This window comes from Pongo pygmaeus, chromosome 8 (genome assembly GCF_028885625.2).
Source record: "Pongo pygmaeus isolate AG05252 chromosome 8, NHGRI_mPonPyg2-v2.0_pri, whole genome shotgun sequence".
Lineage (NCBI taxonomy): Eukaryota > Metazoa > Chordata > Mammalia > Primates > Hominidae > Pongo > Pongo pygmaeus.
The window spans coordinates 122354427-122380945 of record NC_072381.2 but is presented as its reverse complement, the minus strand read 5'-3'; the positions used below and the strand labels follow the sequence as shown (position 1 = coordinate 122380945).

Below are 26519 nucleotides of genomic sequence, written 5' to 3'. Positions count from 1 at the left end.
TGTGAAGCACAGGGAATCATCTTGATGAAACACAGAATCTTCCCTTCCCCTTCCCTCTTTCCCCTTCTCTCTCTGTCTCTACAGTTGACTAAAAAGGTGAACAAAAATCTTTTATTTTCTCTTGTCAATGCTATAGGAAAATCTTGCTTTTAAAAAAGACCAAATTTTAGTTTTGTATCAGTATACTTTAGATATCAAGGCTCCATTTTAAATCTCATAATAAATTAATTCAACTTTTGTTAGTTTAACCATACAAGACTTTCTCTTGCTCTCTTTTCTCTTCCCAACTTTCTGTATCCATTTAGTTTTCTCTATATCATTTCTTCATTCATTTTTCAACCTTTAAATAACATCTACTTAGACAAAATCACCTTTCCTCAACAAAAACAGATCCTCATATCTTGCTTATAACTTTCTCACCAAAAATATATCTTATTTTACTTGTAAACTTTGCATACAGAATTGTTCCTCTTATTTCTAGTAGCCTTAATTACATATATTAATTAGAGTTTTAATCCTTAGCAATTTTGAACCAGCATTCCGTAGACTAATATCACTTTATAATATGTTAGAAATATGTGTTTCCTCAAAGTACAATTTTTAAAGCTTGCTAACAGACTCAGATATCTTTAGTTTCTTTGCAGTGAGAAGCCAAAAGTAGATAAACTTAAATTTATATTTAGCAATTAATGTTTAAACATTTTATCTTACTTGAAAATGATCTATATACTCAATGAATATTCATCATTTAATTTAATTTCACAAAACTCTAAGGATATGGTAACCAAAGAGATTTCGAAACCTTTGTAAGCAAACATATTATAAAATACGTTATTTAAAAATACCTGTATAAACTCTTACCCTGCTATATCTGTTTAATTCACTCATTTTAATAAATATGCTTGGAAAATTTTATGGGACAGATAAAGCTAGGCATCATCTCAGGTTATTTTTCTCGTATCCATTTTACAGCACATGTATGTTAGGCAGTTACTACCCAAGCAAGAACTCTAAAGTTAGTTATATATGGTAGTTTTTTTCTTGTAACTCAGAAGACATAGTTGTTTTTACTAAACTAACACTATTAAACTAGTCTTATTTGCCCAAGTCATGTGAACCTGAAAAGTATTTGGGTTAGTTTCTGTATCTTTGGAGTTCTAAGTAAATTTAATTTATGAATGCTCATTGTTATCTTTAAGCCAATGCTAACACTATTAAACTAGTCTTATTTGCCCAAGTCATGTGAACCTGAAAAGTATTTGGGTTAGTTTCTGTATCTTTGGAGTTTTAAGTAAATTTAATTTATGAATGCTCATTGTTATCTTTAAGCCAATGTGAAATTTCTTCAAAGCATTTTATACCATGTAAAAACAACCTGCAACATATATGAAAACATGTATACAGGCCAGCACATGGTGGCTAACCCCTGTAATCCCAGCACTTTGGGAGGTCAGGGCGGGTGGATCACGAGGTTGGGGGATCGAGACCATCCTGGCTAACACGGTGAAACCGTGTCTCTACTAAAAATACAAAAAATTAGCCGGGCGTGGTGGCACGTGCCTTTTAGTCCCAGCTACTCGGGAGGCTGAGGCAGGAGAATCGCTTGAACCTGGGAGGTGGAGGTTGCAGTGAGCCGAGATCATGCCACTGCACTCCAGCCTGGGCAATAGAGCGAGACTCCGTCTCAAAAAAAAAAAAAAGAAAAGAAAACATGTATACATAAAAAATACAGACAAAAAAGATACTACAGCTTTCATTTAAAAAATGTTCAGCCATGAGATAGGTATAATGATATAAAACTCACTGATTTATAAATGACAGTTGGATCCAATAGAGAGAACAAAGAGGCCTCAAAAATGCATTGTAATCTGAATAACAGCTTTCAATTAAGCCAACTTCTGACCATAGAGATCTTTAAAAATAAAATTCTTTAAAGCATCTCATTATCAGATTTCCTCGAGGACAAACAGTATATATTCCTGGCTTCTCTTTCCTCTCTTTTTTTCCCCCCCTAAGAATCGTCTCCCAGAAGTTTGCATTTTAAAAGGGATAGTTTCTCAGGTAATACTAGTTAAGGAATGTGTATCTCAAAGGCACAGAGAAGTAATGTAAATTTTCACAAAAAACAGAGTTTGGGGGGCTTATTTGCCTACTAGAGGCCTAGGGTAATTAGTATTTCAGCTTTTCCTTCTTAAGTGCAGGCCAGTACTGATTTCAATGTCCTGATGTTGAACAGCATTTGCTGGCATCCTGAGATGAATAGGTGAGATTTGGGGTTAGTTAGAATAAGTGGGCTTTGAATTGCTTTTAGAGGCACATCCTATTTTTGTAAACAATTTGCAAGACAAGGAGAGTTGTTTTTAATTCCTCAGAGAGTTTGGGTTGCAGTCTGCATATCAATGGACTGACTTGTTTATCTAATTGCATTATCTTTAACTTGTGTTATCAGGGAGGAGATTTCCAACTAAGATAGAAATAAAAAGATTTCCCTTTCAGCTTTAGTGCTGTTTGCCTTTGGAATTTGTTTTGTTTTGTTTTGTTTTGTTTTGTTTTGTTTGTTTTTTGAGACAGCATCTCACTCTGTCACCCAGGCTGGAGTGCAGTGGCATGATCATGATGCACTGCAGCCTCAACCTCTCGAGCTCCAACCATCCTCCCACCTCAGCCTCCCGAGTAGCTGGAACTACAGGTGTGTGCCACTACGCCTGGCTAGTATTGGTATTTTTTGTAGAGACAGGGTTTCACCATGCTGCTCAGGCTGGTCTTGAACTCCTGATCTCAAGCAGTCAGCCTGCCTTGGCCTCCCAAAGTGCTGGGATTACAAACGTGAGCCATAGTGCCCGGCCTGCAGTGTTTTAATAAATCATTTTTCCCCCTGAATGTATAGTTCCATTTTAGCTTAGGAGAGAAAGAAACAGGCAAATTGCTATAGTTTGAAAGTTTGGATATTTGTCCCCCAAAATCTCATGTTGAAATTTGATTCCCTAATGTTGGAGGTGAGACCTTAATGGGAGGTGTTTGGGTCATGGGGCTGGATCCCTCATGAATGGCCTGGTGCTTTTGTCCTCCTAGTAATGCCTACTTTTTAGTACCTTGTAGCAATAAGTAATGAAGCTAGAAGAGTTGTCTACTATAGCCTCCCTGAGTGTTCCCCTGAGAGCTACTTGTTAAAAAAACGCATAACACCTTTCCCTTCTCTCCTGCTTTCCTCTCTCACCATATGATCGCTCCACACGCCTGTTCCCCTTCGCCTTCTGCCAGGGGTGGAAGCAGCCTGAAGTCATCAACACAAACAGATGCTGGTGCCATGTTCCTTGTACAGCCTGCAGAACCATGAGCCAAATAAACTTCTTTACAAATGACCCAGCTTCAGGTATTCATTTATAGCAACAAAGATAGACTAAGAAACAAATGTAAACCAAAATTCTATACCAAAGTTATATATTACAAGTGACTCAAGACCAAAACTACAACCATGCATGAGACTAAAACCAAGAAGCCCTTCTTCTTCTTTTTTTTTTTGAGACGGAGTCTCGCTCTGTCGCCCAGGCTGGATGGAGTGCAGTGGGGTGATCTCGGCTCACTGCAAGCTCTGACTCCCGCGTTCACGCCATTCTCCTGCCTCAGCCTCCAGAGGCAGGAGAGTCCCTCAGCTGGGACTACAAGCGCCCACCACCGCGCCCGGCTAACTTTTTGTATTTTTAGTAGTGACAGGGTTTCACCGTGTTAGTCAGGATGGTCTCGATCTCCTGACCTTGTGATCCACCCGCCTCAGCCTCTCAAAGTGCTGGGATTACAGGCGTGAGCCACCGCGCCTGGCTAAAACCAAGAAGCCCTTTAAGGCTTTAACCAGCGTCTTCAAAGAGGGAGTAGAAGATGCAGCCCTTCCAAGAGCCACACCACTCCCAAAAGACAGAAGGAAGAAAGGCCCAATAACCTGTGTGCCACCAAGAGATGGAAGGACAAAAAGACACAGGAATCACTAAGACAAACAGAAAAACGAAAGCTGCCCATGGGGTGTGTTTGGGGGTTTGCTAACAATAAGCCTCTTTATGGCTTAAAACCATAGATGCAAGAATTACACTCCAAAGAGGGTAGGATGAAAAAGATGCAGTTCCCCTCAAGATCCAGTTTCTTCCAACGACATCCTAAGAAAGCAAAGACCCTCATTGTTAACAAGGCAGTGAATGTTAAAACAATTAAGAGAATGTTCCTTGAGAGCTGGAATGGCTGGACAAACATGTTTTAGACTCCTAGCCAGCTGGATAGCTGCTGCCTGATACAAATCTGACAATTCGTGCCCCCTGGGAGAACAAGCAAGGAGAAAAACCTTGCTTGTTGCAAAAGCCAAGTTCTCAAAACACAACAAGGTGGAAGAATCTTTTGACGGTTTTCCTTTTTATGACAAACCACACCAAAAAAAAAAAAAAAAAAAAAAAAGAGAGACAAGAAAAACAAAGGCCTTTTCTGGGTGGCTAAAGATCAGTCATCAATATACCCAAACCAAATATACAGGAGTCACAAATTCAAAGAACGAATTTTCTCTTTTTAAATTTCAAATGTTTTTTTCCTGCCAATCTGAATTTGGAAAGGAAGGAACAAGGAAAAATTTTTACCTTCCCCTCTTGACCAGGCACTACAGGTAGAGATTTGGGAGAGCTACCTTTGTAAGAATTATCTTTTCCTACCAGCTTCTGCCTGTTCTGTTCTCCTAGGATTGTGTCTGCAGGTCCCAGAGCGAGTGAAGTGGCCCAGAATTTCCTGCCAACTATGCCAAAATGAAAGGGAGAAAAAATCATATTTTCCTCAAGCCTCATAAGTTGGTAATTGGGACAGACTCCTGTAACAAAAGACAAATTAACAAGAGACAGCAAGTTTATTAACACATGCAATGCACATCGCGAGGCCGAAAAGTAACTCTAAGTAGTGGTTTAAAACTCTGGTTTATATTATCATCTTCAACAAAGAACACTTCATTTTAGAGAAGTGATAGGACAAAGGAAAGCAGTCCCAGGCTTCCAAGGGTGGGAAAATGTGGGAAGGTAAATGTATGGGGAAGCTAATGGGGCAAAGTCTGCTTGCAGATTCCTCTGGTGCCATTGTTGAGCTGATATGGATTGTAAAGGAGAATTTATATCCTGTTTTTAGGCAGGAACGAGGGGGAGGTTAGAAAGACCTTTTGTTTTTGTAATTCTCTATCCTGCTTTTAGGCAAACAGGAAAGGTAGAAAGCTCCCCTGCATCCTAATTATCTTTAGTTCTCCCCAGTTCTTCATATTTTAAGGAGAAATATTCTGTTTTTTTTTTTTTTTGCAGTATATATAATAGCTAAATGTAATGTGGTATCCCAGATGGGATCCTAGAAAAGGTCATTATGTAAAAACTAAGGAAGTCTGAATAAAATATGGACTTTAGTTCGTAGCAGTGTATCAATATTGGTCCATTAATTGTAGCAAGTGCACCATACTAATGTAAGATATTGCTGTATCTTTGCAGTTTTACTGGAAATCTGAAACTTATAAAAGTGAAGTTTACTAAATATAATAATTCTGCTTACATTCTTATACACATGTATCTTTAAGTGCAGCTGTAGGAAAAATTCATTTTAAAAATAGTTTTTTTTAATAGACATAATAATTACATGGATTTTTGGGGTACAGGAAAAATTCTTGAAAATTGAATTGTGGGATCCAAAAAATATATGTATTTTAAACTTTGTTGTGCTTTAAATTTTATTCTGTAAGACTGTTGCACAGCTAAGCTTTGCCTCAAGATGTAGAAGGAACATGCTTTTATTGATTGATTGATTGCATACCGTGCCTGCTTAGTATTTTAAACACTAAAACATGAGTTCTGGGCCAGGCATGATGGTTCATGCCTATAATCCCAGTGCTTTGGGAGGCTGAGGTAGGTGGATTGTTTGAGGCCACGAGTACAACCAGCCTTGGCAACCTAACAAGAACCCCTCCCTACAAAAAATAAAAATAAAAGATCAGCTGGGCAGGGTGGTATGCATCTGTAACTGGAGAGACTGAGGCAGAAGGATTGCTTGAGCCTAGGAGTTTGGGGTTACATTGAGCTATAATCATGTCACTCCACTCCAGCCTGGGTGACAGAGTGAGACCCTGTCTCAAAAATAATAATAAAATAAATAAATAACTAATATATAAGTAAAATAAAATAAAATATAAAATAATAAGTAAAAGAAAATATAAAATATAAAATAAAATAAGTAAAATAAGCCCATCCATGAATTCTGAAATTTTTCTGTGGTACCATGAAGAGTACTACTATATCAAGATCCTTTAGGCTTGATTCCATTTCAAATCCTCTATGGCACAAATTTGTGTATGATTGATTGTGTGTGTGTGTGTGTGTGTGTGTGTGTATTAGCTTTTTAAATAAATAAGACTTTTTTTTAGAAGTTTAGATTTACAGAAAATGGAGCCAAAAGTTCAGAGAATATTCACATTCCTCTTCACCTTTTCCTATTCTCATTTCTACTATTATTAACATCTTGCTTTAATTAGTGTGGTACATTAGTTAGAATTGTTGAGCCAGAATCAATATATTAAGTAAAATCCATAATTTACATTAGGGCTCACTTTTTGTCTTGTACATTCTATGGGTTTGGACAAATACATAGCACATGTATTCACCATTATAGTACAGAATAGTACCACTGCTCTAAAAATGTCTTGTGCTCTGCCTGTTTAACCCTTCGTTTTTAACTACAAATCCTTGGCACCCACTGATTTTTTTTTTTTTTTTTTTTTGAGACGGAGTCTCGCTGTCACCAGATTGGAGTGCAGTGGCACGATCTTGGCTGACTGCAACCTCCGCCTCCTCGGTTCAAGTGATTCTCCTGCCTCAGCCTCCCTAGTAGCTGCGACTGCAGGCACATGCCACCACTCCTGGCTAATTTTTGTTTTTTTTAGTAGAGACGGGGTTTCACCATGTTGGCCAGGATGGTCTTGATCTCCTGACCTTGTGATCCACCCACCTTGGCCTCCCAAAGTGCTGGGATTACAGGTGTGAGCCACTGCGTCTGACCTCCCACTGATATTTTTATTGTCTCCATAGTTTCGCCTTTTCTAGAATGTCATATAATTGGAATCATATGTATGTAGCCTTTTTAGATTGACTTTTCACTTAGCAATGTACAGTTTTTTCCTTGTCTTTTTTTGTGGCTTCATAATTCACTTACTACTTCTTAACACCGACTGCTTCTTAACACCGGATACTGTTCCGTTATCTGGATGTACCACAGTTTGTTTATCCATTCACCTATTGAAGAACATCTTGTTTGTTCCCAAGTTTTGGCAATTAGGAATCAAGTTGTATAAACATTAGGATGGTGGTAACGTATGGAAGGAAGGGAAGTGTTCTGTAGTTCTGTGATTAGATCATAGTTTTATGACTAGCTCTTAGTGACCCCGGGTCCCTAGGATGTGACCTTTACGAGTTCTTCTTAGTTTTGTTTTATTTACCTCTTAGATGAGACAAGAAGGCTAGTGGGGGCTGGCGTTGGGTATTTGCCTTCCACCAAGTCTGTTAGGCTCTGGTAAGATAGTTTCTCTTGAGGACAGACATTGTTCAGAGGAACAAAATGCTCTGGGCATATTTCATAGAGGCTACCTTATTTTCCTTTTAAAAAAATAGGCCAGGCGCGGTGGCTCACACCTTGTAATCCCAGCACTTTAGGAGGCCGAGGCTGGTGGATCACGAGGTCTGGAATTCAAGACCAGCCTGACCAACATGGTGAAACCCCGTCTCTACTAAAAATGCCAAAATTAGCTGGATGTGGTGGCTGGCGCCTGTAATCCCAGTTACTCAGGAGGCTGAGGCAGGAGAATCGCTTGAACCTGGAAGGCAGAAGTTGCAGTGAGCCGAGATCACACTGCACCACTGCACTCCAGCCTGGGTGACAGAGCAAGACTCCGTCTCAAAAAAAAAAAAGATACTGGGTTTTCCTATGTTGCCCAGGCCGGCCTCAAACTCCTGAGCTCAAATGATTCTCCTGGCTTGGCCTCCCAAAGTGCTGGATTACAGGTTGAGCCACTGGACTCTGTCAATAGTGCTACTTTTCTATGCCACCTGTCAGAGTAGTAGGGAAAATTTTCATTTTGAGCATCTAGTAGTGATCCTGGAAGTGAAACTCACAAAAGTTTAGGGGCCCCCTCTAAGGCTGCGTCCCCCTGGCCATTTTAACTCTCAAACTTGTCCAAACTGAGCCTCCAGCTATTCTTTAATTACAGTTTAGGGTTTCCAGTACCAGTTACCAGGTACCGGTTCCCAAGGAGGTTTCGCTTCTGGGTTGCTTCTCTAATAAATTATAATCCTTTCTGTCTGCCTTATGTGTCTCTTCAGTTTTGGGGTTGGTGGTTTGCCCTGTGACTTCAATTATCTGATAGATCTTAGGAAGAGTTGTTAATTTTCAATTTGTTTTTACTTTTTGTTGTGAGGACGGAATGAGGATTTACAAGCTCCTTATATGACAGACCAGAAATCAGACTTATATGTGTATTTTAAAGATACTCAGTTTTCTTCCTTTCTTCTTGGTTAATTTGAAGTCATTAATGTAGTTTGTTGAGAGTACTTCTTAAGTATCATTAATTTATTAACACTGAACTGTGTGTTTTACCATGTAATGAATACATTTCTGGTTTGCTGTAATTTCTTTTCAGGATATGAAATCTGTCACCTTTGTTTTTTGATCAGATTTTCTAGCAGTGTTTTCCATGGCTTTTCAAATGCTTTAATTAACAAGTAAGTTACAAATGACTTCTCTTTCTACTCTGGTTATAAGAGGACGACCCATTGGGATGTGTACAGAAGGGAATAATGTTGTAATTGAACACTATCTTTTGTGACTCGTGTCCTCATTCCCCATTAGTAAGAGGTATCTCAAAGCTCCCTGAGTATCAAAGATGCAGACTGAATGGATGAGAGTCTACATTAGAAGCTCCCATGAGGTCTTGTTTTCTGGTTACATTTGATGGCTATTTAAACCTTCGTTTTTATTAAGTATCTTGATACAATATATGATGTAGAAGAGACTCTTACCGTGGGGAGGGGAGTATGTGCTCTTTCATGATTTGGTCACGTGAAGACCTAGATCCATTCTTCCTTATTCCTTAATTTAACACGTTTATCAAATAATCTATATGTCAGACAGCATCCTAGATGTGGGAATCTGGATAGATAAAGTTGTAGTCTTTAGCCAAGAGGATTATTTCTGATCCAGTGCTTTAGTGCATTGCACACAGTAATGCTCAGTAATGTCTTTTTGGATGAATGACTCTGGGAGTCAGTAGATTGGTGCTTCCACTACCATTCTGTATTGTGGGATTTGACTTCTCTATGCATTTGTGTCTTTGTTTGTAAAATGGGGATGTTAATATTTGGATTGTTTTGCCTCACAGATTTACACGAACCATCCATTCATTTATTCAGCGTAGGCATGGACTCTGTTTGGTATTCATATAAGACATATAGCAGTGAATCAGGTAGGAAGAACGACAGGAAAACAGACCTGTGTACAGATAATTTATAATGTTATATGTAGATGCTCTAATAGAGCTATATGAACAGTGTACTCTGATGGTATATTAAGATAAACCTGCTGATTTTGCATGAAGTATATGGGGAAGGCTTCTTAGAAGAAGTAACAGTTGAATTGCTTTGAAAAAGAGGAGATAGGGGAGATGGGGTAGGGAAAGCTTTTGCAGGCAGAGGGAAAAACATTTGCAAAGGTACCTAAGTATGAAAGGTCTTAGAGGGTTTAGGGAAGCACTGGGACTTTGGGTGTGGCCTTTGAGGCTGAATGGTGGGCAGTAGAGTGGGATTCCAGGCAATAAAGATAAGGTCTTTGGAAGTTTCTAAACATGTAATAACCAGCTCGCTTTGTTAACTAACTGCTATGTAAAGAATGCCCTTGGGATAGAAGGAAGTTAGAACTAGATAGGAGGGTTTTGTCATTATTGAGGGTCTAAGGGCAGAGATAACAGCTTCAGAGGAAGGGCAGATTGCAGAGATACTTTTTAGAGGTTTGAGCAGTTTGATGATCCTTTGGAGGGAGAAAAAAGTGGGAACTCAAGGGTGATCCTGCAGGTAGTAGCTTGAGGACTGAGTAGGTAGATGATGACACCAATGAAAGGAGACCTTTCATACAGGGAATAGGGAAGGGAAATTGATGAGCTCACTTTCTAAAAGTTGAGTTTGAGATGCTTGCAGAGCCTCCTGACAGAGCGGCCTAGAACTGTCAGTAGAACTGTCTGCTATGTTGGAAATGTTCTGTGTCCACTGTCCATTATGGCACTACTAGTCACATGTGGCTATCGAGCATTTGAAATGTAACTTATGCAACTGAAGAACTGAATTTTACGTTTTCTTTAGTTTCAATCAATTAAAATTTAAATAGCTACTTGTGGCTAATGGCTACCATTTTGGACAACACAGGTCTGATAAGTATTTGTTGGAAATACTGGTCTGGAAAGAGTGCTAGAGGTAGAGTGATTAGCCTCCCTGGGACTGGGAGGTTTCCTAGGATGCTGAACTTTCAGCGCTAAAACTGACAAAATCCCAGACAAAGCATGATTCTTATTAACCCTAGCTAGAGGTGTTACTGGCTTGTAGTTACGAACTTTAGTTGTCACATTTCTGAAACAACTAAGTCTACTCAGCTGCCTGTTGGGCTGGCTATGTCATGATTTGAAGCTTGGGGAAAAAACTCCTTTTCTTGGCATTGAGGAGTTAGAAAATAGAAAACCAGCATGATTCTTGAAACACGTGCTCTGCCTGATATTCTCCTTGTTTTCTCCACCATCTTCCTTTTTCTTCCATTCTACATTGTTATGTTACAGCCCACTTTGGCTGTACATTGGAATTACCTGGGGCTGTCACTTCTAAATATATATATGTGTGTGTGTGTGTGTGTGTGTGTGTATGTATGTATGTATGTATCTATCTATCTATCTATCTATCTGGATGCCCAGGTTCTAACCCAGAATAGTTAAATCAGAATCTTAAAGCAGGAGGGGCGAGGCATCTATGTGATTTAAAAGCACCGCAGGTGATTTTAATGTGTAGCCAGGATTGACAAGTACAGCTCTCAGAAGTGCTTTTACTTCTTTGCCACCTTTCTTTACTGCAACAAATCGTTTGCAGTTGATCTTTAGCCCTTTTCCCCTCCCTTTATTTGGTGGAGGATAGAAGTACCCTGGAAATTTTTCCTGTCTGCCATGCAGGACACTTCTTTTGTCATAAACACAGAATTTGATGTACTTTGCTATATCAGTAATAATAACCATGGCTAACATGTTTTGAACAGTTAATAAGCCCAAATACTCTTGTATATGTTAACTCATTTACTCTTAATAACAACACTATAAGAGATGTATAATTATTATTCCTATTTTCCAGATGAGGAACCTGAGACTCAGAGAGATTAACTGATTTGCCCAAGGTCACCTAGCCAGTAAGTGCTCAGGCTGTCATTAGGATGCACTTTTTAATTACTGTCCTATATAACCTTATAGTACAGTGAAATATACTGTACCTGTAAATCTGAGAGATGAAGTCTTCTTGAGCTCTCAAGCTGCAGGTATCTTTCATATGCTGATAATTGGTCAGATTCATCTGTTCTTTTTTTTTTTTTTTTGAGACAGAGTCTTGCTCTGTTACCGAGGCTGGAGTGCAGTAATATGATCTCGGCTCACTGCAACCTCCGCCTCCTGGGTTCAAGTGATCTTCCCACCTCAAGCCTCCTGAGTAGCTAGGATTACAGGCGTGTGCTGCCACACCTGGCTAATTTTTTTGTATTTTTAGTAGAGATGCGGTTTCACCATGTTGGCCAGGCAGGTTTTGAACTCTTGACCTCAAGTGATCCCCCCCACCTTGGCCTCCCAATGTGTTGGGATTACAGGCGTGAGCCACTGCGCCCGGCCAGATGAATCTCTTCAGCATTGGAGAATTCAGGATTTGGAGGATGTCTCTGATGGAATCACTTGAGCTGTGCAAGCTCAGTTTTTAAAATTTTCAGACTGTAAGCCAGTTCTGAAACAAAAAGGCAGCTTTCTCTGCGACCTCGTAACATTGCCAAAAAGGAGCTGAGTAATATAGATCACTTCAGTTTTTGCCACTTTTGCTGAAGTTAGGGTTAGGGATCCACTGTGATACGTACGTGTGTGCATGTCTGTGTACGTGTTGTTTATGGTAGTGAGCTTGGTTTTATTAGCAAGGGGTTGAATTATTCTCATACTGTTCCTTTCCTTATACCTTACTTTAAAGTTGTACATAGTCACCAGAAAGCATATTTTCTGTGATTTTCATTAAAATATGATAGTTCAAAGATTCTTAATTATTTTCATAAATACTCAGTAATTGGGAGCCTACAATGTTTCATCTGGGTTCTATTGGCAGTATAATGGAAGAATAGTATTGGTATTTTAAAAAAGACTTCAAAACCATTATCTGATGTTTTAAATAGAAAAAAATTTCTTAATGTCAATATAAGATCATGGTTTTTTGTTTGTTTGTTTTTGAGATGGAGTCTTGCTCTGTTGCCCAGGCTGGAATACAGTGGTGCAATCTTGGCTCACTGCAACCTCTGCCTCCCGGGATCAAGCAATTCTTCTGCCTCAGCCTCTGAGTAGCTGGGATTACAGGTGTGCGCTACCACGCCCAGCTAATTTTTTTGTATTTTTAGTAGAGACGGGGTTTCACCGTGTTGGTCAGGCTGGTCTCGAACTCCTGACCTGATGATCTGCCCGCCTCACCCTCCCAAAGTGCTGGCATTACAAGCGTGAGCCACCACACCCGGCTGAGATCATGGTTTTATAAGCCTTTATTGTTCATTCTGTATGTCTGTAAAGTAGGTCACCAATAATAGAACATTAAATAAATTTTGTTTTTTTCAGCTTCATCTATAGATACTTTTAAATGTCAAGTAACCTAAAATCAAAGTCTCTTAATAAAATACTTATATATCTATTTTTTGAAACAATTTAAGATACAGTAATAAGATATGGGATCATGACCATAGACTACCCAGTGGTGGTGTAAGTGAATATTTTTACATTTGATCTTAGCCAAAAGGCCGAGAAGCGATAAGTGAATATTTTTAGAAGTTCTTACTTAGTTCTTGTTTCTTTCAGTTAAAAAGGTGGGGACACATTTCATTGGTTTTTCAGCTCCAAAGACAATTGAGTTTTACTTAATTCTTGCGGTATGTGTGGTGGGGCTGATGAAGAGCTGGTGTGCAGAGGGCTTCATTCTAAGTCAGTCAAATCTTTTTCTGTTGAAAATGTTTTGTTTTGTTTTGTTTTGTTTTTGAGACAGAGTCTCACTCTGTCGCCCAGGTTGGAGTGTGCTGTGGTGCGTTCTTGGCTCACTGCAACCTCTGCTTCCCAGGTTCACATGATTCTCCTGCCTCAGCCTCCCAAGTATCTGGGACTACAGGCAAGTGCTACCATGCCCAGCTAATTTTTGTACTTTTTGTAGAGGCGGAGTTTTGCCGTGTTGGCCAGGCTGGTCTTGAACTCTTGACCTCAGGTGATCTGCCCACCTCGGCCTCCCAAAGTGTTGAGATTACAGGTGTGAGCCATCTCGCCCAGCCTGTAAATGTAATTATTTTCAGAAGAACTATATCTTTACATGTACACATTCATCTATTTTATGGGCTAATTTTCAAGGATTATTTTGGGATGTGGCTTCAATAAAATTGTCTATTAATTCTTGTTTAAGTGCTCCTGGTATACTAATAAAACTTCTGGACATTGGTGATATAATCTCATAAATATTCGCTGATTTGAATTTGGATTTGAGGACTTTGGTGCCACCATCACAGTAGCCATTCTGAACCCTTTTGATCACCACAGGAGAAAACAAGACATGTGCTTTACCATGTTAATTGTCTGTTTCTGGGGTGTTCTTTGCCCTAGTCGTTAGAATCATACACTTCTGGAATTAAGGACCAGAGTATCTGGGATGTTCTTGCAGCCACTGGTTTCAGATTTTTTATTTCTGTTTCTAGATTATTCATAGAAATAGGAAGCTCTGTTTTTTTTTTCTTTCTTAAAAGAAAAACTGAGGGGTTTTTTTTTTTTTTTGGTAGATAAATCCATAAAGACAAAAGTTCAAATTGTGACCAGCCTGGGCAAAACAGCAAGACCCCATCTCTACAAGAAATCTAAAAATTTAGCTGGGCATGGTAGTATGTGCCTGTAGTTCCAGCTACTCAGGAGGCGGAGGTGGGAGGATCGTTTTGAGCCCGGGAATTCAAAACTGCAGTGAGCTATGATTTTGCCACTGCACTCCAGCCTAAGTGACAGAATAAGACCCTGTCTCTTAAAAAAGGAAAATCAACCTGATGATTCATTGATGTTCTGGTGCCAGTCAAGGTGCCAGCCCTGGGGTGAGCTGCAGTTTTAGACTTACTTCAGATGTTCTGCTCTGTCATTGATCTTAGGCCATTCTTTTTCTTCTCACTTAATGTGTTCAAAACTTCATATTCTCAACTGTAGGGATACCTAAAAATGGTGCTTTGATTAAAGATGAATGTGGGGATTTAGGTTTCGTTTTTTTTTTTTTGGGGGGGGGCAATAAAGGATTTTAAGTACACAACTTTCCCCCCTACGTAGTGGATAATATTTCCAAACAGTTTAACATATCTTCCCCATTTAGTGAAATGAGTCTGAATTTCTGGTCGTGACTGACAATCTTGTCTGTAAATAGTTGTTCTTAGCTAAATCCTTCATAAATTTTTTGCTTTGTGAATAAAGCAGACGTGTGACATTGAGTCAAGTGTGCAAACCTACTCTACTTTCTACAGGCTGATTTTCTAAATAAATCTCTGATTACAGTACCACAGACTAACAGTACTGGGAGGAACTTCAGGGAACACCTGCCTGAATCCTTTCACAGGACCAAGTGCTGAGCATCAGAAAGGAGAAATTCCTTGTCATCTGTCACCTCTCCTGGCTCATGGGTGTTCCTAATGACCTAGGGAGAACTGAAATTTAGTTTGGTGGGCTCATGTCTGCTTTTTCTTCCTTACTGTTAAAAGCAGGAGCCCAGACGGGGTTTGGTGGCTCATGCCTGTAATCGCACTTTGCGAGGCCAAGGCAGGAGGATCGCTTGAGCCCAGGAGTTTTGAGACCAGCCTGGGCAACATAGTGAGACCCTGTCTCTACAAAATAAAAAAATAAAAAGCAGAAGCCCCTTTTCTGCAGGCTCTTCTCCACCCTACCTCAACCTAGTAAGAAGACAGTGGGGGTTAGCTGGATTCCCCAGGTTTCCCTGCAGTAAACTTTTGACAGTGTTGTAATGTTGCTTTCCTTTTTTCTTTTAGCAATAGGCGAATATGAAGACCTTAGAGCAGAGAACCAGAAAACAAAGGAGAAGGTTTGTACTTTACCTTTTTTTTTTCCCCTTTCTTACATGTGTAAAAGCCTAGGCAGCATTGTTCAGTCACCAATTTCAGTTAAATGTGAATGAGGGTTGTTTTTTTTCTTTTCTTCCCTTTTCTCTTGCATGTGTGGTTCAAGCTAATACCAACTCCAGGCTCCAGATGGTAAAGAATAGCAGGCATGCCACAGTGGGTGCAGCTCTGGGAGATTAACTACATGGCTAAATGTGCAGCAAGGCACCAGGCCAAGCAACTCAAGTCCCCAGGCATCGTACTTTTTCCCTAACAGACAGATTTGGGATTCTGTCAGTGGAACTGAACACTTGATACATGTACTTTTGGGACCTAGACACATTGGGTCCTGGAGAAAACTCTTTGGAATTAGTCATTGGTGTTTCACCCCAATACCTCCATAAATCTTTGTATGTCTGCTTCTTCTATTTATATGAATAATACACCGGAAGTTGAGAAGCATCTGCTGTGAAGGTGGGGAAGTCTGATGAATATTTTCAGGGACTCTGTCAGTTTTGTTTTAATTGTTAAATAATTGAATTCTACTTACCTTACAAACTGTATCCTTCTTATCACTGAAAATATCTAAGGTTTGTGAATGCTTGCTAATATATATAGCTAATAACATATATATATACATATATATAGATATATTTTTTTTTGTAAATTTAGGGAGGAGACAAATGGAAGAACAGCCTAAGGTCAGAAACGTAGAGGGACTGAATAGCAAATGAAAAATAGAGAGGAAGCAGACTGCCTATTTTTGGTTTTAGACACAAACAAAATTTACTTTAAAAAAATTACTTTGTTGGGTAGGCCAAATATTTCAGAACATAATATCCCTGATCAAAAATAAATAAAACAGGTCCTTAGTAGATATTAAAGAAGAAGATAGCCATCACTGCTCTAAATTGTGAAACCTCATTTTAAAAATTTCGGAGTAAAAGCTGTAATAAAAACTGGCAGCAAGCTAAATATTTGTAAAACGTATGGGATATTTGAGATCACTTATTGGGCTCTTTAGAATTATATTTAACTTTTTCACTATTAATTTGCCACCTATATAGCTGTAGTATGGATGCTGGTATTAATGGTAAGTACTCTAGTTCAAAGCAGATTATAATGGATTTTTAGATCATTATTTTTCACCTAGTTTTAAGGCTCCTTTGCTCATTTGTAAATAAATCCTTGGTGTTCTGTGAAATCCTAAGTTTCTTCTCTTGCCTTCATCAGGTGATTCAGGGAATGGTAGGTGGAGGTGATAAAAACATCCATGTTAGAAGGGGCTGGTGCTTGCATCTATAACATATTAAGAAGCACTTTGGGAGGCTGAAGTGGGAGAATCACTTGAGACCAGGAATTCAAGACCAGCCTGGACAACATAGTAAGACCCCCATCCTTACAAAAAAGTTAAAAAATTAATCGGGCATGGTGGCATGCACTTGTAGTCCCAGCTACTTGGGAGGTTGAGGCAGGGGATCCCTGGAGCCCTAAAGGTTGAAGCTGCAGTGAGTCATGATTGCACCACTGCATTCCAGCCTGGGCAACAGAGATCTTGTCTCAGAACACACACACACACACACACACACACACACACACACACACACACACACACACACACACACACACACACACACACACACACACACACACACACACACACACACACACACACACACACACACACACACACACACACACACACACACACACACACTCACTGAAAATAGTAGTTTGGCATGATTTCTAATTCCAACCCTGTAACTATGCAAAATCACAAATGTCCTGAGGACATAAACAGGTAAGGAGGTTTTTCTTAGATCCTGGGCCCCTGATGCCCCAAAATTCCAAAGTAAACCTAGTGTAATGCTTAGGCTGAATAACTTGAGCATCTTGCTCTAAGATACTCAGCTATCTTCCAGCTGTAGGAGAACAAAGAGTCTGAGATGATATCAGTCACTGAGTCTCTTTCATAGCTGCTCCTGACCCACGAGAAGAACAAAGCAAGTTGGAGGGGTTAATTCAGGAGCACTCTTTGACTTAACCTAGAAGGTAAGAGAAGGGAAAGCAAACAGTTGTCTTCATATAATAGAGAAAGAAGGATGATAGAAGGAAATGAATAATGTAAGAGGAAGTAGATAAAATTTTTTATTTATTCTTCTTGTTTAATCCTTGCTTACATGTAGACCTAGCAGTGCCCTAAAAATACATAGTAGATGCTCTGTAAACATCTGTTGTTGGTGGAGATGATGGTTGTTTAACTGACAGACACTTTCTGCAGTGAGGTTTTAAGTGAATCATCCGTTATGCAAGTGGAATTATAGGTAAAATGCATTTGGTAAAAGGAGGATTATAAATTACTTCAGCCCATTAACTGTTTACATGTTTCGCTGCATGGAGTATGGCCTAATACTTTCATGACATCTGTAGGCATTATTGACCTGCTTCTGTTGTAATTCTTTAAAAATAACTATTAACAGAAACGGGAAGAAAAGAAATGAAAGCAATATGGAATGCTGTGTGGTTGGGTAAAACAAAGTAGAGTGGTTTTAAGTTCGCTGCACTCTGTTTATCTTCTGTTAAAAGACTAGCTTGCTTATTACTGCAGGTTTTTCCTCAAAAAGGGGGGGCTGTATTACAAAGGAGGGAAGCATATAATAAAAGCCTTTTATAGAGTGTAGAATGAGTAAAAGCAGCTTTAGTTCTGGAGGTGGTAAATGGAGAACAGCATTTTCTCTGGGAAAGCACTCTCTTGTGCCTGGCTGGGTGAGCTTTGTCCAGTTGACATCAGCAAATACATATGGCCATCCTTTCATTCATGGTCCCAAACCAGAGTGCAGTTAAATCGTTCAGGGACAGCAAATTAAAGTAAGACTCCTTTTGCCATGGTTAATTTGATGTAGGGAAATTTAGAATGAACAGAGGAAGCAAAAAAATAAATTGCAAGGTGTTTTTCCCTTCCACATGTCTACTATCTTTGTCGCCAGGCCATGAACCTTATCAATGGGAGGCGGCAGTGGATGTGATTCCTTTGGGCAGGATCTTTTCCTGCCCTGTTTGCAGTCTCTTGCGTTGAGACAAGTGGTCTGACATGGTGCTCTTCAGGGAAAGCAGTTGTTTAGAGGCTGCGTGGTATAGGACATCCATGCTGTCTCATCTCCCTGTCTCATGCTCTACACAGCAGTGTGTCCGCTCCATTTCACAGAGGAGAGAACAGTACCCCAGGGCTTGAGTGAAGTTCCCATTGTTACACAGATCATGGCAGAGTCTAGATTCAAACATGGGTCTTCTGAGCACGATGTTCTTTTAGAAGCAGGTGAACAGTGGGAGCTTATTGACTCTTCTTCCGCGAAGGTCCTAACTTTATTCTAATTCTGTATTGTTCGTGCATGAGTTTTCCACAGTAAATTATCAGACCCGATCCTTTTCTGGGTCATTTGTCTTTACCAGCTATTGGTTTGTGTTGAAAAACTGAAAGTTGAATATAAGTATCAAATCAATCTTATGTCAAAATATTCACATGTGTGTATATATGTATGTGTGTACTTGTATATATACATATAGATTCTGGCATAATGCATCCCAAGGATAAAAGCAGGAAATTTGGGGTAGGGGGAATGGACCAGTGTTTTGATGGATTTCTCTTTTTTTTTGCAGTTCTTCCATTTTAGGAAAACATTTCTTTTATGTTTTTTTTTTTATCAGTGACTTTGAGGATGGAGTCAATCTGTTTGAGTTTATAAGGAATGCTCTTTTGAAGGAAAACCTTTTTATCGAATGCCTTCTGAGTACTGGGGTATAAAGAAAAATATATGAAGGTCCTACTCTTAAGTAAAACCACTCTAATGAGAACCCCAAATAAGTTGACAAATAACCACAATCAATTATGCTGCTCTGAGTGCCTAGAGCATGGCTGGGCAATGGACAAAGAACAAAAAGACAAGGTTCCTACTCTTTTCCATGTGATAAACTTTTACTAGCCTTTAATGCTTGGCTTAATAAATGTCACTTAGGTTTTTCAAAGTCTTCTCTAACTCTCTCACAAGCAGAATTTATTGCTTTTTTGTTAATAAGACATCTGCATATTTATGTATGTATGTATCACATTTACGAGCAAAATTTATTATCAGAATATTAGAGTATAAGCAAATGGTGTGGGTTGCCTTAAAATGTAAAAACAGAGAGTTTTTTTTTTAACATCAAGATAAATGGGGATTATGGAAATGGTGCTACTTGCTACTTTCCATTATTTTTTGCCCATTTTCTAAATGGACTTAGCAGTATGTGAAAAAGTAAGAGCCTATCATACTGAGGTGAACAACTCTTCAAATTTATATTTTTGGGGTATGGAAAAATAGATGACTATGTATTTTGCAATCAACCAAATAAAATGGTTTACTTTGCTTGTGTAGCAATCACCATATTCAAATGTTAGTCATGCGTCCACAATTGAAGGGCATTCTCTTATGACTCACTCAGGATCTTTGTCATAATCGTTTGGGTTTTTTTCCTATATGGGGGGAAGCGTCATTGAGCTTTGAATGGAATAGCTTTCATGTTTCTCAGAGTGGTGGGGGTGGGGGTGTGTGTGGAGTGTGCATAAAAAGAAGGAAATCTGTATAATAGAAGAATGTCTGCCTTTAAATAGTAAGTATTTATGTTTAGTATTATGTTCTGAGATCAAGTTTTGAAATGCATAAATGTTTAAGTGGCTGATTAGAAGTCGTTTGGGTGAGCTACTGTAACAGTGCATCAGGCAGTTCTGTCAGCTTGCCAGGAACAATGAATGAAAAGAGAATGAGACAGACACTTTCCAAGACTTATGTTTCAAGAAGCAGGATATATGATACTGTTTGCATCTTGGCTCAGTTGTCTATTGTTAAAATTTCTTCCTCTTGTGTAATATTCAGAGATGAAGGTCCCAAAGTATTTTATTTTTAAAAAAAATCAGTAAAGAAGCCACTTTAAAGAGCAAGATATGCATCCATTATGCTAACTGTTCATGCATAATACATCCACATACATGCAGTTTCTTTGAGACAGAGTGGCAAGTGGTTGTGCCAGAGAAAAAGTAATTACTTAGCAGTTTGAAAGTGAAAATGAGTCTCTTATTAACAGCAATCTATCTAGAAACAAAGAGCAAGGATCTCTGTTCTGATGACATGTGTTTCCATCTAACACACAATACCTAGAATTTGGAGAATGCTGCAAGACAGCTTTGAGGGCAGCTACCACTTCTTTTTTTGCCTGTGAAAATTGGAGGGAAAGAACTTTGAATTGGAAGAAAGAAGAACACCAAAAGAGAAAGAGAGTGAAAGGAATTCCATCCTAGTGGGAATGATTTAATGTGTTGTATTCTTTACGGATAAGAGTGTAGAAATCCAGAAAGCATAGTTCTGGCCAGACTTACATAGGTGGAGCAGTAGAATCGTCGATTACTATTAAAAATGAATTGATGGCCCTTTCGCTGTATGCCAAGGATTCTCAAACAGGTAAACAGGTAAATTACGCACAGTTCTGATGCTGGGCATGTTTAAATCTTTAACTGTTGTAACTGGACATTAATGAACCTCAAGAAAAATGGTGTAGTGTTAAACTTCTTCAGACTTAGTGGCGTTGTAGGCTCTGCTGTACGTTCCTTAGTAGGAAATGGGTACATATTTTGTTCAGTTCTGGTTTGGCAGTATTTCTCACATTATATCGGGTGTCCTTATGAATTGCTTACTTCATTTGTTGATCTTTTGTGGTAGATCATAAGTTTTTGTGAGAACACATTGTCTATTGTGTTCATGTATTGTGCCCAGTGTTTAACATAGTGGCTGGGCTGTTTGGGCCCTGTATAAATTTGTTCAGTTCTCAGAGGAAGGAAATAATGACATTCAATGATTATAGTAGATACTTGCTTAAAAGTCTGATTGAGTCAACTATAATGTACTTGCCTACGTATAGATTGTCCCCTGTCTTGGTGTTGTGCATATGCGGTGCGTATATGCACTTCTTGGGCCCTGAACTGCCCTGTCTATAGGCTAGCAACCCTCTGATGCATTTGTGCTCCAGGAAGACAAGCATGAATATTTATATTAATGGAAGTTAGATACAATTTAGAATGTTGAGGTTTTTCTTGCATAACGTATACGTACAACAGAATATAAAGATGTCTTGGTATCTGTATCAGTTATCTGTACTTCTGCTGAGCCCTTTGAAGCAGACGTTTTAATGTTGATAGTAATTGGATGAATATGTGAGAGAGGGATGAATAACTGAGCTGCCCATTTTGGGGAGTGGGTGGTGCAAGGAAGATACTAATTCACACTGGAAAGGCTGTTTGTCCACAAATCAGTCTGCCGATGCTCAGAAATCCTGGTTTAGTTTCAGAAGCCAGGTATCTGCCTGGATGAGGCTCAAGGAAGAGATATGGAAAATAGCCAGGGCTTCTAATATTAAGGGCTTTCAAAACCAGCAAGGCCAACCTCCGGTCAATTCATCCCTTCATAAAGAGCCAAATAGAGACTCTAGAGTAGATGTAATGTTATCCAGCTTGCTTACATGAGCCAGCAGTTGTGCCACTGGGTTCCACCCCAGCCTTGAGCTACAGAGAATCATTGGGCATCATAATTAAGTGATGTAGGCCCAAGAACATCTGTTGCTATTGCAAAGTCTTCATGAGCAATTCTCACACAAAAAGAAGCAGTTTTTACAAATGGTGCAGCTGCGTGAGCAGGGTAGAGGAAGGGGTGGGATGGGTGAGGGGCTTCTGTGTGGTGGAAAGATGAAACATTCTTCCAAAAAGGCCCGTAATCCTGGCTGACTTCCCTCTGATGATAGAATGAGAGAAAGTTTGCAAGATTCTTTTCTGGGTTCACCTAAAAAGATGAAATAAGTGGGTGTTTGGATTTCTGCTTTTAGTAAATGCGTACATTCTCCATATTTTGCTCAGTTCTGGTTCAGAATAAGTAAGCTGCATTTGCAGCATGTGTAGACTCTCCCCACCCCCAACTCACACCCCTTTCAGCATAACAGATGGTAAATTCTGTGGCTGCCAGTTCTAGCATAATGTGGTTGCAGAAAATAGAAAGCAAAGCAACATGAAGACCCCTGATAGAACACAGCTGGGGATGGGGGACAGCTTGTGAATCTGCTGATGATAACCATAGGATTAGTGTGAACACATATAGCTGGACTATAGAAATGGGCTACCTGCATGTTGGAGTAAAACTGATGTTGAGACCTGTTATTAACCTGAGCTTGTCTACCTGGGCCTCAATAGCAGAGAGCATGGACCTAATGTTTTTCTTCTGGGCAACTAGTACAAGCCTGCCTAAAATTGTCATACATCACATTAGTGATTGTGTATGATGTCAACTGGTGGCCTTTTCCAGATCTGACTAGATAGAGCACCATTCCTGTTTAATGCTTTTGCCATCCAAAGTCTCACTAAAAATAGATATTTGACTGAAGCGAGAATTGAATAAACCTCTAATTCCTTTAAGTAGAGCTTCGAGAGCTACATAGAGGGAACCAAGTGACATTAAGTCAGGAGCAACACTCCCAAGTGCCAGCTCTTAGATGAAGACAGTTTTTTACAAGACGCCTCACATTTTTCAGAAATGCCTGACTAAGAAACATTAAATTAATTTGAAAGTAAAGCACCGGATATATTTCACTTGGCAATCATGACTCAGGAGTTTGAGCCTAGTGGGAAACTAGGTTTCTTTTTGTGCCTTATGCTACACTGTGCATTGTTGGAGGAAGGTAGACAGACTGGTAGGGGTGGTGGGGAAGTCCAGAACAAACAGAAGTCCATTCTAGAAAATGAGAGGAACATTCCTGAAACCGCTAGCGAGAAGTCTCCTATCATTAAGGGTTATGATGTCTAATGTGGTCCACTTGGGTTGAGGAAGGAGCTAAGAAAAGCCTATATGCGAATTTAGAACTCTACTATTTTGAATTTTAAACACCAAAAAATCATAAATGTTGTTTGTTTAAGCTGAAACTACAGCCTATATTAGACAGAATTATTATTATTTTTTACAGAGGATGGGATTGCCACAGGGAAACCTTAATCAAAGAAATGCCTTCTCCTTTAGTAAATAAGTTAGGTCCAGCCTAACTCATTTTGACTGGGTGGGGGATCCTGAGTCAGGATTTAGTAACCAGATTTGCTAATTTAACACTGTGTACTTGCTTCATGTTCTCTTGCCAGAATACATTTACCCATATGAGCAGGGACAGGATGACATTTCAGTGGTTCTTTAGCGACTAAAGGGGAAAACTGAACTGCAAGCTTCTTACTTTTTTATTTTTAAAATATTTTGAAAGGACAGGAAGGGGCAGAGAATAGTATAACAAATACCCATTGCACAGAACTGTTATTTCTCTTGAAATTCAAAAATAAGGAATGCAGCAAATACAACTGAAAGTTCTCACCATTTCTAGTCCCATTCCCCTCCCTATCTCCTGAGAGACAACTACTGTCATAAATGTTGTATATTTCTTTTCATTTCATATTTTTATATATATTAGATGTATCATAAAGCATATATAAATATGCGATGCATTTGTATATGTAAGATATTATTTGATATATCTGATGTATCTTCTGCAACTCATTAAACATGATGGGTTTTTTTTTTTTTTGAGACGAAGTCTCGCTCTGTCGCCAGGCTGGAGTGCAGTGGCATGATCTTGGCTCACTGCAACCTCCACCTCATGGGTTCAGGCAATTCTCCTGCCTCAGCCTCCCGAGAAGGTGGGAGTACAGGCGTGGGAGTACAGGCGTGTGCCACCGCGCCCAGCTAATTTTTGTATTTTTAGTGGAGATGGGGTTTCACCATGTTGGCAAGGATGATCTCGATCTCTTGACCTCATGATCCGCCTGCCTTGACCTCCCAAAGTGCTGGGATTACAGGCTTGAGCCACCGTGCCTGGCCAACATGATGGTTTTTAATGTTTATGTTGATATATATGGCTTTATTCATTTTTACTGCTCTGTAGTGTAGTATATGAACATACCATGATGTATTATTATTAAAAATGTGGAATATTTTTGTATATGTTATACATTACTAGAGATTTTCTGGGTATATACACCTAGAAGTAGAATTGCTGAGTCATAGGGAAGTATGTATTCAATTTTGATAGAAGTTTATTTCCAAAGTAATTATACCAATTGACACATCCATCAGTGGTCTATGAGATTTCCTGTCTCCCGGTATCAGATTTTTTCAGTTTTTGCCAGTCCGATAGGTGAGACTATCTCATTGTTTTTATTGGATTTTTCACATTATGTGACATCATAATTTTTTAGCTCTTGAAAATTGGAATTAAGAACATCCAAAGGGATGAAATTCCTATATATTTATCTGGCAGATTAACAATCAAATATAATTTAAAATTGTGCTTTATTCATATGACACTCTTAGTGAATAGGGTATTCCCAAGATAATACATTTTAAATTACTACTCTAATAGCTAGAAATTACTTTTTAATGTTTTAGCTACTTGTGGTGAATATCTTGTTATATATCCCTGTTTTATGAAATTCAAGATATACTGAATTCAGTCCTTATAATAATAAACATTAGGTTTTTTAAAAAAAATTCATTAATGCCTCCAGGGCCTATCAATACAGGAGATACTTGTTTCTATACCAGATACCCTAAAAGGTCCTTATGCTCTAATAGTTATTTTTGCCTTTTATGGTCTTGCCTCCCAAAATCTTTTCAGTGAGTTCTCCCACCTTTTTAAATTAAAAATCGGTTTATATAAATGATATGTGCTTAGTATGGAATATTTTATCTTCTCTCCTTTTAATTTGGTACCTTCCTCTATTCAGAATTCTGAGGACACATGGATCACTTTTTCTTGGGTGAGAGGGTGTGCCGTGTGGCTGCCTTTTGCCCTCATGCAGTAGTCTTTTTTTTGAGTCAGAGTCTCACTCTGTCGCCCAGGCTGGAGTGCAATGGTGTGATCTCAGCTCAGTGCAACTTCCACCTCCCAGGGTTGAAGCAATTCTCCTGCCTCAGCCTCCCAAGTAGCTGGGATTACAGGTGTGCGCCACCACGCCTGGCTAATTTTTGTATTTTTAGTAGAGATGGCGTTTCACCATGTTGGCCAAGCTGGTCTCTGGCCAGGCTGGTCTCGTACTCCTGACCTCGTGATCTGCCTGCCTCGGCCTCCCAAAGTGCTGGGATTACAGGCGTGAGCCACCACGCCTGGCCTGCGGTAGTCCTTCCATTCCCTCCCAAGTATGCACCAATGTTCTGGATAGTTGAAGCTGTTTGGAATCAGACCTGTACGTGAGTGACTACGTACAGCATTAGCCAAACATAAAAAGAGGTACAAACATTCTCTTAAAGAATGAATATATTTTAACTCAAGGATGTTAAATTGGGCTATTACTGAGGAGATAATGAGCAGGAAGGTGACTTATATCTTAGAAGGTCTGAGAAAATTGGCCAGATACAAATGGCACAAACACCGTGCTGGCTGAGCAGTGCAAGTTCATATATGACCATTGATGGTTTTCAAAGGTTTTAAATTTTGTTTTGTTTTCAGAAAATTGCTGTTGTTTATAAGTTTGCTCTTGCTTGCGTTTTCAAACTTAAAATTTATGATTGAAGTTTAACATTTGTTTACTTCTCTCATTTCAGTGTGACAAAATTAGGCAAGAACGAGATGAAGCCGTTAAAAAACTGGAAGAATTTCAGAAAAGTACGTAAGCATTTCAGTGGAATTATTATAACACATATAGCATATTGGGGAATATTGGGGATTATGTGAGTAGACATATACCCTATTTAGTTGCTAATGTCCTGGTCATACAATCAAGGAAGCAAGACTTCTTTCTATTTGTCCAAACATGCCCATGCATCACTTTAAGCTTTAAAGAAATGGAATAAGCATCATTGTTTCATCAAGGGTATTAGAAAAACCTGTACTTGTTATAAAACAGTTTAACTATGCAGAAAAGTTAAAGGAGAACAAAAATGGCTTGTTGGCTCCTTGAAAAAGGCCAATGCTAGTACTTTATAGTCTGTCCTTTTTGGTCTTTTATTTGTGTAGTAAAAAATGTAATTGTGTTTTGAATTCAGTTTTGC

General features: G+C 39.1%; 1 protein-coding gene across 7 annotated transcripts in view; it reads left to right on the top strand.

The window, feature by feature from the left end:
* The window catches only part of SHTN1 (shootin 1), a 121692-nt gene that overhangs the window by 11120 nt on the left and 84053 nt on the right, over nucleotides 1–26519 (top strand). For all 7 annotated transcript variants that reach the window (XM_063670312.1, XM_063670311.1, XM_063670313.1 and 4 more), the window contains exons 2-3: nucleotides 15352–15404; nucleotides 26073–26133. In XM_063670312.1, coding sequence (XP_063526382.1) covers nucleotides 15352–15404; nucleotides 26073–26133 — 114 coding nt within the window. The remainder of the gene's footprint in view (nucleotides 1–15351; nucleotides 15405–26072; nucleotides 26134–26519) is intronic.